Source organism: Eptesicus fuscus, chromosome 9, assembly GCF_027574615.1.
Source record: "Eptesicus fuscus isolate TK198812 chromosome 9, DD_ASM_mEF_20220401, whole genome shotgun sequence".
Classification (NCBI taxonomy): Eukaryota; Metazoa; Chordata; class Mammalia; order Chiroptera; family Vespertilionidae; genus Eptesicus; species Eptesicus fuscus.
This window is the reverse complement of record NC_072481.1, coordinates 19,885,608-19,896,267: the sequence shown is the minus strand read 5'-3', so window position 1 is coordinate 19,896,267 and position 10,660 is coordinate 19,885,608. Positions and strand designations below refer to the sequence as shown.

The following is a 10,660-nucleotide window of genomic DNA, read 5'->3' as shown; positions in this document are numbered from 1 at the left end:
GGTGTGCGTGGCGGCAGGGCTGTGGGGGGAGGCGCAGAAACATCCTTTGCAGTTGTAGACGCACACGCCATTTATTTGGGGCCTCGAGGAAGGGCAGCCAAGAATTGAGCTGTCCTGGTTCTCACATGTGAGTTGGAAATCCCCAAGCAAAGGGCTCGGTCGCTGTCTCACCCCAAAAGGATCTGGCCCCAGCCCCACCGCCCGGGACGCAGGAAAAAGCCCTTGGACCTTGCAGGTCACACGGCGGCCTTCGGCCCTCTCCCCAGCCCAGGTGCGGATGGGCGGGCCGGGGCGTGGGCGAACGGCTCCCTAGGCCTCCTCCCACGCTCTCCCTGGTCACATGGATGCGCTTCCGCAGCCAGCAGAGCAGAGCGGAGCGGAACGAAGGCCGAGAAGACGCGGGCGAGGCGCCGAGGGCAGTGGGTTAGCGCCCGGCTGGGCAGTGGGCGGGCCCAACCGCCCCGCGCCGGCCGGCCAGCCAATCAGCGGGTGCGGTGGGCGGGCCGACGGGCGCGCGCCGCGCCCCGCAGCGCCCCCTGAGGGGCGGCGGCGGGAGCTGGTTCCGGCTGCGCGCGCAGCGGTGGTGGCGGAGGCGCGATCGTGGGGCTGTAACCGTCGTCCGTCCGGTAGCGGCTGGAGCGGCAGCGGCGGCCGGGCACGGCACTAGGCGACGCCACCGGGCAGCGGCGGCAGCGGGGGCAGCGGCGGTAGCAGGAGACGCAGCGGCGGCCGCAGCAGCAGCAGCAAGACGGACTCGTGGACACGCGCCGCCGCCGCCGGGCCGGGCCGGGTGTCGCGCGCCGAGGCTGGGGGGGAGTCGTCGCCGCCGCCACCGCTACCGCCGCCGCCGCCGCCGCCGAGGTGACTGAGGAGAGAGGCGCCTCCTCGCTCCCGCCTCCGCCGGACGTCAATGCCCAGGCCCCAGCTCGCCAGCGTGAGTGCGCTGCTCCCGGGCGGCCCCCGCGCCGGCCCCCGGGGCCTCGGGGAAGGGAGGGCGGGAGGCGCCGCAGCCATTAGCGCAGGCCCGAGACACGTCCCCGGAAGGAGGGCCGGCCGGGGCCGGGAGGGGGAGCGCGGCCGGGAAGCGTGGAGCAGGAGGGTGGGTGAGGAAGGCGGGGGAACAGTGTGTGTGTAAGAATGTTGTGAGTGTGGGCGGGGGGAAATGTGCGTGCGTGGAGGGGGTGAAGAGGGAGTCGGGGAGAGGGCTGAGTGTGCATGCGGGGGTGAGGGAAGGGAGCTGGGGGTGCCAAAGTGTGGCTGGAGGTGGTTGGGGCAGGATGGAGGGGAGTGTGTGGAGTGTGGGGTGAGTGTACGGGAGGGTGTGCGGGGCGACAGTGTCTGTGTGGGGAGAACAGGCGTGTCGGAGGAGAGTGACTGTGGGGGGCAGCGTGTGGGAACGAGTGAGTGTGGGGAGAGGATGAGTGCAGCGTGGGAGGTGGGGGAGGGCGTGGGGAAGGCTGTACCTGCGTCTGTCCGGAGTGGGAGCAGGCGTCCTGGAGGCTCGCCGTGGTCGAGGTGTATGGCGGTAGTGAGTTAGGGAGTTCTCTCCAGGAGCGTCCTGTCCCTGGGTTCTTGGGTTCAAGTGTGAGGAAGAGGGTTATAGGAGTGTATTCCGGTGGCACTGTCATTTTCGAGTTCTGGGATTTTTAAAAGAATGTGCTTTCCCCCCCTTCTATCTGTACCTCCCCCTTTCATGCCATCTACGTAAATTTCTAAATTTGTCAAGGATGTGGTTGTCATCCCATTTTAGTCTGGGGATGTGAGAGCTAACTAAAACTTGTCTATTGCCCAGGATCCTAGGCTTTTGAACCTTTATCCAGCAGCATAGACTCTTGTAAAGTATTGTTAGCTTTTCAGGGGAGGTGAAAGGTATTTTATTTTTAGGTAAATTGAAGTCATAATTTTAGATTGTGGCTCTTTCCTAATCTTCTGGAGAAGAGCTCTTAAGAAATAATGCTGCTGCTGCTGCTGCTGCTATGATGTAATGATGATGGAGAAGAACCGTAGGCTAGTTTTTTATTTTCTGGAATTTGTGAAGAGACATATAAAGTGTCTAGCAGTTCTGGCATCACTGTAGGCGTTCAGCAAATGCTGCTTGTCTGTTTGGAGTCACCAAACGACAACCACTGCTGGATTAGGATATGGTAGTTATTTGCTGCCATACTCTATATTACAGTAGTTTCAGATAGGAAGTTATGCTTCGTTAAATGTGCAAAAAGAAATTAAGGCTATAAAAGGATACTTTATTTATTAAGGTTTCAGAATCTCTTGTCAGTATACCATTGTGTTGGTGAAGATGGTGAGAAGTTGCTTGCCAGTATTCTGATCTTGACATTTTAAAAGTTGTTTCTTATTGGATTGTGAATGAACTAAGCACTATCATGGACTTTTCCCAGATTCTTGTATTGTAGAAGTTAGGGATTCTTGATAAAGAGTGCCTTACATGGATTTTACACCTTAATGAAGAGACTTATTAGAAGTTGGGAGTTTTTCAATATGATAACCGAAGAGTTAGATAGTAGACATAATAGAATCACAGGCAAAAGCAGTGATGTGTCAAATTATATTTTTCTTAGAGCATTTTTTTTCTTTATCACTGGCATGCCCTCTGTTTTTGAAAATAGTAAACAATGTTACTATTCAGTGGGGACCTGGATTAATTAGTATTAAGTGCCTACTATGTACCAGGTGCTTTTTATATTCATTTAATTCTCATGGCTATTAAAAGGTGGTAAGTGTCTTCATTTATATTTATTTGGCACATATTGAGTGGCTTCTATTTGCCAGGCACTAGGGATACAATGATGAGCTCTCATTGACTTAAAGTGATGAAGAGACAAAAAGAAATAACTTGTTCTAGGTCAGAAGATAATAGGAATTGGATTAAAAACTCAGGTCTTTCTGACTCCAAAGTGCTTGATTTCTCCACTACATAATTACTATCTTCACATTAGGTTGTCTCACTTTGGGGTATTTTACCACACAGTGACCTGTCAGCTTGTACAGGTGAGAGATGTTGAAGTTATAGCAGAAGAGTAAATGGCTGGAGGCAAGGGGATCATTTAGGAGATGCTGACTCGGAGGCTCTTCAGGATCTAAGCAAGGGTTTTATGTGGGTGGAGCTTATGCCTTGAAACTCTCCTGGGGCCCCAGGATGTGTGCTTTGAGACAGAGTTTTTATGAGGCACCTGGAATATGTCTGGGAGAGGAAAGTCTGATTAAAGAAACTCAGCAGCCTTTTATGTTTTTTATTTTGGGGGGCTAAGAGTCAGCTAGTAGTAGTCACTTCTTTGTTAAAGTCTTTGTTCAGCTGTGTGGGGTATTTTCCTCCCCGAGATTGTGAACAGCAAGTGAGAAAATATATATGAAAGCACTTTGTTAATTATACATTGAAATACAGATTCAAAGTATTATTACCATTAAGACTTTTCTACTAAGGCAATAGTTTAATTGTTACATTTAGTACCTGGAAAAGGCTAGCAATTTAGAACACCTATACAAATGAGAAATTGTTTAGAACTGCTGGACCTAGTATATTCTGACTCAAAATAGCAAAAGTCAAACCACTCCCTCCGTGAGTCAGTCAAGTAATATTTAATTTGAACGAACCAAACTTATAGGCAGAAACCATTTATATCAGTGAACTTTGATGGCATTAGGGAAGAGTAAATGTTTTGAATGCTTATGAACATAATTTTCTTAAAAGGTCTTGAAAGCCCCATATTTATATTTTACTTGAAAAGACATTTGTGTATACAAGGTAAAAAAGATTTATGTTTCTTAAGAATTAACTTTTTACTGTCTTTCAAAGGTAGTATTTCTCTCTGCAGTAGTTACAGGACACTATGATTTTGAGGCACAAAATTGGAATTTAGTAGAAATTTATTTTACAGGATTTGACTGTACTTTCTTTTTGTTGGAAGTTGTGATTGGTAACTAGTGAAGCCTCGAGAAAAAGCATTACAAATAAGATGCAGAGGAGCAGTACATAAATTTTTAACTGTTGCTCTTGGAAGAGTGAAACCTAAGTTAGGCAGATTTCTTTCAGTGCTATACCATTAGTTGTACTATTCATAGAAGTTGGGGATCTTTAAAATTTTTTAGTGACTTGAAATCAGGATCCATAGTTTAACATGGTAGACTTAGTTATGTTGAGAAGAGTAGTGGTAGAATTCTTGAGGTCTTAACTACTTGTGAAGTCCCAACATTATGTTTAGGTTTCAATATTCCCTTCTTGAGATAATTTCCTTTGTGCTGAATCACAAATTATCTCATTTACAGTTCATAATAATCCTGTGAGTAAGTGGCATTCTTTCAGTTTTACAGATAAGGAAATTAGTTTATAGATCAATTGTTGAATCCCAGGTTTTGGAATCCAATTTAAATAGTATCAGTAAATAAATGGTAGAGGATAAAATAAATTTCCCCTTGGGGCTTAAAGTACTTAAATCTCTGGCTAAACTTTTTTTTAGTTAACTTTAGTCAGTTTATAGGGCGCTATGTAGGAGTTAAGTAGATGTTAAGGAAGTCAGCCGTTGTTGTTTTTTTGCTTGAATTTTAATTTTTTTAATGTAAAATTAAAAAAATACATTATTTTATTGATTTTTAGAGAGAGGAAGGGAGAGAGATAGAAAGATAGAAACATTGATGAGAGAGAAACATTAACATCAGTCGACTGCCTCTTGCATGCCCCCTACTGGTGACTGAGCCCTCAACCTAGGCATGTACCCTGACCTGAATTGAACCGAGACCTCCTGGTTCATAGGTCAATGCTCAAACACCTATGCATACCCGCCAGGCTATTTATTTTATTTTTTTTAAGGGTACTTCAGGTACTTGCATACATTTTTTACTCTCTTGGGGATGTTACTGCTTTGAGATTTTTCTCAAGACCCTGGTTGGGTTACATAGAAACTGATGATTCTCTAAGTTTAAAAAGTAAGAGCCCTTGATGTTACAATTCAAATTTTGTACTTGGGATGGTTAAATGAACAGTGGATACCACCAGTTATAATTACTTTGGGAAGTGGTGCTTTGAGTCTTATTAATCTGGGATATTAGAAGAGCCTTTTTTCCATTTTCAACTTCAGAACTAATTTATGTGTAGAGGTGTCTGTTAGCTTTTTCTAGTTATCTTTTGTTTTATTGACTAAACAACATCCTCTAGCTCCTTTGACTTCCTGGCTACTGTAGGGATTTGAAGCCTTGCTGGGTTGCTTGGTGTAGCATTCAAGTGGCTATTGTATGTAAATTAGTTGTTCCTTGGAGTTGTAGAGGTCTGTGCTGTATCAGAAACTGTCACTACTCTAGCACCTCCACTCTACGAAAAAAGCTTCACAGCACTGTAGGCTTTGTCTACTTTCCACAGTTACCCTGTGGAGTTATCAGGATCCAGGTGAGAAAATGACTCTTCTCCTGCAGTGTCTTAGGTGGTTTTCCCTGCATTATCTGTTCAGTCAGTATAGATATACTGGCACAAAGTCTTTTCCAGAAAAATGACTATGAGGAATTGACACATTATACTAACAGTTATGTGACTGTAATACAAATGGGTTTTTTTTTTGCCTGAACGGATTTCTGTCCCATAGATTCTGTAACACAGCATCCACTGTATTTTAAGTAGCCTAGAAACTAAATTTCATCATTTGAATATAAATTTACATTGCACGGCATTGCCGTTTTAAACTGGAGAGAATTTTAAAACTAACCTTTTTTTGCTAGTTGAGTCTGTTTTGAAAAAATATTTTGACCATTAGAACAGTCTTTACCTTTAGGGAATTGTGTATTTAATTCCTTTCATAGTATTTTTGGGTTGAAATTTCATTCTTCTCAGAAAATGTTAATTCTTTTGGCATAAAATACACACATGATATATTTGCTTTAGCAGATCAGATAAATTACTTTATATTTTTATTTCTGCAGTGGTAAAAAATGTTGGCTCTGTACTAATGTATCATTTGACAGGAGTTCAAATTTACAATTAGGTCTGCTTTCTTCTAGTCATCCTTTAGTCTTAGTTGAGATTTAAGCATAGCTTTTTTCTTGCACTCTTTTATAGGAAATATTCACTAGGTTGTATCACCACAATGTTTGTAAGTTGTATTTATATACATATGTGGATATTTACTGTTTTTAGTAGCAAAACAAATTGATGTGTTTTCTGCTTTCCATTATTGGTGAAAAGCATATCATGAGGGAACAGAGTGACTGGTTAGTGCAGAAGGATATGAGTCATCAGCAGGATTTGTCAGCAAATTGGGAAGGATATGATGGAGAAACAATAGATTCTAGTGACATTATTCTTCTTTCCCACATGTGTGGTTACAAACAAGTTTCCTTTTGGTGATTGGTTTAAATTAAAATAATTTAGATCTTTCTGGACACAAAGCACTTCAAATTTAAGTCATAGACTATACTTTGAATTGTTTTTCTTTTCTTTTAAAAAATTTTTTTTAAAATTGATTTCAGAGAGGGAGAGAGAGAGCTAGAAACATGAATGGTGAGAGAGAATCATTGATTGGCTGCCTCCTGCATGACCCCTACTGGGGATCGAGCCTGCAGCCCAGGCATATGCCCTTGCCTGGAATTGAACCTGGGACCCTTCAGTCTGCAGGCTGACGCTCTATCCACTGAGCCAAACTAGCTAGGGCTGAATTGTTTTTCTAGTGAGTTTCGATCTTCATTTGGAGGTCATCCACAAGTAGAATCCTATATAATAAAGAGCTAATATGCTAATTAGACCGAACAGCTGAACAACCGTCTGACGAAGCCCGGGCTGCGAGGGCCGAGCCCCTTGCACGAATTTCATGCATAGAGTCTCTAGTTTAGTTAATAAACTCATCTGTTTACAAGGAAGAAGAATTTATCAGGTAGAATTTAATAAGTTGAGAGATTCTTTGTGAAACTTGTTGGTAATTATGGAGTTGCTCAGTAGATCAGAAATGCCCACCAATATGACAATACACTTTGACTCTTGAACAACATGGGTTTGAACTGCCCAGATCCACTTATACATGGACTTTTAAAAATAAATGCCTCACTCTAGCTGGGTGCCTCAGTTGGTTGGAGCATTGTCCCTACACCAAAAGGTTGTGGATTTGATTGCCTGTCAGGGCACAAACATAGGTTCTTGATTTGATCCCTGGTCAGGGAACATATGGGAGGCAGCCAGTTGATGTTTCTCTCTTACATCAATCTTTCTCTCTCAAAAAATCAATAAAAAAGCATATCCTTGGGTGAGGATTAAAATAATAATAATAACAAATAATAATAAATAAATGCCTCTACTGTGTTTTTTTTTTAAAATATATATATATTTATTGAATTCGAAGAAGAAGGGAAAGGGAGATAGAAACATCAATGATGAGAGAGAATCATTGATTGGCTGCCTCTTACACACCCCCTACTGGGGATCGAGCCCACAACCCAGGCATGTGCCCTCGACTGGAATCAAACCTGGGACCCTTCAGTCCGCAGGCCAACGTTCTATCCACTAAGCCAAACCAGCTAGGGCTGCCTCTACTGTTTTTGATTCATGGTTGGGAGTCTGTAGATGTAGAGGGCTGACTGTGTGTTGATCTACATTTTATATAGGGGACTTGAGCATCCGAGGATTTTGGTATCTGTGGGGGTGGGAGGGCTGGAACCAATCCCCCTCGGATACCCAGGGGCAACTTAAGTTTTTGGGGAGCCAAAAGTTATATACAGATTTTCAACTGCGTGTGTGTGTGTGTGTGTGTGTGTGTGTGTGTGTGTGTGTGTGGCGGGGAGGGAGGGTATGTGCCTCTAGCTCCTTGTTGTTCAAGGCTCAATCAACTGTGTTTGTTTTCTCTTAGGGAGCAAAGAGTTGCTTCCTGATTACTATTATACTTTTAATTTCCTAAGAGCTTTTATTGCATCTGAACTGATCTGAAATTCTCAGCATGGTCAAGTCTTCACCAGAGATATGTAACCAGAGACTTGGGTCCTTTCCTAAGTTATGCTATGTCCCTTCACTGTTTCTACCAATCTTGTCGTAAAAGTCTTACCTTTCCTCAGAAGTCTTAATTAATCCTACTTCATTCTACTCACACTCACTTTGTATCTTCTAAGTATGTAGTATCAGTATGAAATTTTAATGCCCATCATAAAATATTTTTCATCCACATTGATTGTTTTAGGATCTTGATTCTGGATGTTTGTATGGTATGCGCACAGAACTCCACAAATATTTGTAAGACCAATGTGCTGCATTTTAGTATCATTCAGAGGTGGTATGTTGCCTCTCATCTCAGTAGGTATTTGGAGTAAGAGGACAAAAAAGATTAAATTTTGCATTAAAATTTTTTTTTGCATTCTTTAAGTGGAAAGAGAAGAGGAATCCATGTTGAAATTGAACTAAGGTAGTGAGCAAAGGATAATAACCCCTTGACATGGCATTATAGAGTATTTCACCATTTTTGCTTCACATTAACATATAAAGTAAAACAACTGTATAGTTTTTAAAGATTGTGAATGTTGTGTTTTATGAAAATAAACATCAAGCTATTATTGGGCAAATAATGGGTAGACAGTATATTTTAAAAGGCCACTAGCAGCTCCAAATAGAATGATTTAGGTTCTTGCCTATTTATCTTGTACTATACTCAGTACACAGAGAGATGGCTGTGAAGTATAATGTGATTTATAAGAAGTAAATTTAGGAGAGGAAGTGAAGTGTAATTTACCCGGCTTTAGGGGAAACTTGAACCAAAATACCCTAACAGCAGAAAAATTTCTGGGGCTTAAACAAAAGAATTTGTGCTGACAAGATGTTATTTGTAATGTTTTTTATTTCATATCCTGACATAGAGAGCTTCCTTCCCCCTCTTTTGGTGGTAGATACTTGAACAGGACCAATACATTTTACAAAATAGGGAAATGAAAGAATTAAGCTGACCCATAAACTGCTAAGTTCTGAAACATATTTTAAATAATGCTAACAATAGCCTGGAAGTTTTTGCTTTGCATGCTGCTCCTGTGCTGTAGGTTATTTTGAAAGGTGACTCAAGTAACCTTTAACCAAGTATCTATTTTGTAACCTCAGGAAACTTGCAGCTGTTATAGTCATTCAAACTGTCCTGATATAGGTCAGAAAACATTTCAAAGTGGTGTTGACATGGTGAATTCAGGAGTCCTTTTGAATTTTTCCTACTGAATTTGCTTTATTACAGTTGCATTAAAAATTTTTTTGCATTGAAGTTTAGAATCTCAAATACGTTTTTTTATTAAAGAAGTAATTGATTCAATGGTTCTTGGGATAATGTATGTATAGCGATGTTGGAAACTTAAGATAATTAAGACCTAAATTGTTCTCTAAGACAGTTACATAGCCTTTTGAGATTGAAGACAGAAAGATGGAAGGAAAGAAGAAAACAAACATTAGGGGATTTAATTTTATGGGAATGCAGCTGAGTTTGAGATAATTTGTATTGTATGAAGGAGGCTTACCACAGTTAAGTTTAAAACTTAATAATAAAGAAGCTTGGGAGTCTTAAAACAACTAAAGTCTATGGAGAGGAGGCCATGATACCTTTGTCTGGAAATGAATATAACCAATTTAATAGAGCCGAAGAGCTTAATTTTTAGAAGATTCACTGAAAACAATAAGATTAATGCCCAATATTAGGATTGTGCTGTTGAGATTTTTAATGTTATTACTGGTATTCAGATAATTTTTTAGAAAATGAAAACTGGCTATAGTGCTGTTACCTCCATTTAAATTTATTAATGAAATGTAAAATAACAATTTGGACAAGAGATTTATCTGGAGAATTGTTAATCTTTAAAAGAACAATAGAGTACAAAATTGAAAAGTAAATATTTTCAAGTGTAGCAGGAAAATATTTAATGCAATTTTTGTCTTATAGTTATTCGTTGAGGTAGGAGTTACTAGAAAAGGACAACTACTTCTAATCACCAGGGTACATACAAACTTGAAAACCACTCCCTTTTCATTTGAGTGGGAACAGGGCCCACAAGACTTCAGTAAATAACTGTCACTGTTCTCAGAAGCAGGTGTGGTTGTTGGTTAATTGCTTTCCTTTTCTCCGAGTAGCTCTGAAATGTTAAGATATTTTCTCACCGTCAAGGTCGTACTTTCTTTTTATAGAACTGATTATTGATTTCTGTACTGGAGCTTGATTCTCAAGTTCCCTCCTTAAATGAGGAAGTAGAAAAGTGGGAATAACCAAGAGAGTAGAGTAACTATGAAACTTTTTTAGCAGTGAAGAAGCATCTTGCTGTTTTTTAGCTTGTTTACATATATTTTGTACCCTAATTTGTGTAGAATTTAATGAATACCTCTTTCTTGATCAACTTCCATGACTGTAGTCAGTGGGGCAGGAGAACTAACATTAATTTGAATTGTCTAAGTTCAAGGATCCACAATTTTAGTTTGATAAATGCAACAGTAGAGGGATGAAGAAAGATAAGTAGCACAGAGAATAGAGCTCTTGTTTCTACAGGGCTCTGATGAGTTGGGAGTAGGATATGAGAGATGAGTAAAATTTCATCTTGAGCCCAGTTAACCAGACAATGTTTAATTAGCAAAATTGAATTCTTTTTAGTTTACAAGTCTTAAGATATTTTTTCTCTCAAATGTTCAAAATGCAAAGATACAGTAATACTTAACAGAATAATT

General features: G+C 41.1%; 1 protein-coding gene across 2 annotated transcripts in view; it reads left to right on the top strand.

Moving 5' to 3' along the window:
• Nucleotides 1-548: 548 nt before the first annotated feature.
• Nucleotides 549-10,660, top strand: part of PTP4A2 (protein tyrosine phosphatase 4A2) — a 30,370-nt gene continuing 20,258 nt past the window's right edge. Inside the window, exon 1 of one of the 2 annotated variants that reach the window (XM_054721459.1) lies at nt 549-934. In XM_054721459.1, the coding sequence (XP_054577434.1) occupies nt 911-934 (24 nt within the window). In that variant the 5' untranslated portion in view covers nt 549-910. The remainder of the gene's footprint in view (nt 935-10,660) is intronic. The other variant, XM_028133255.2, reaches the window with a different exon arrangement.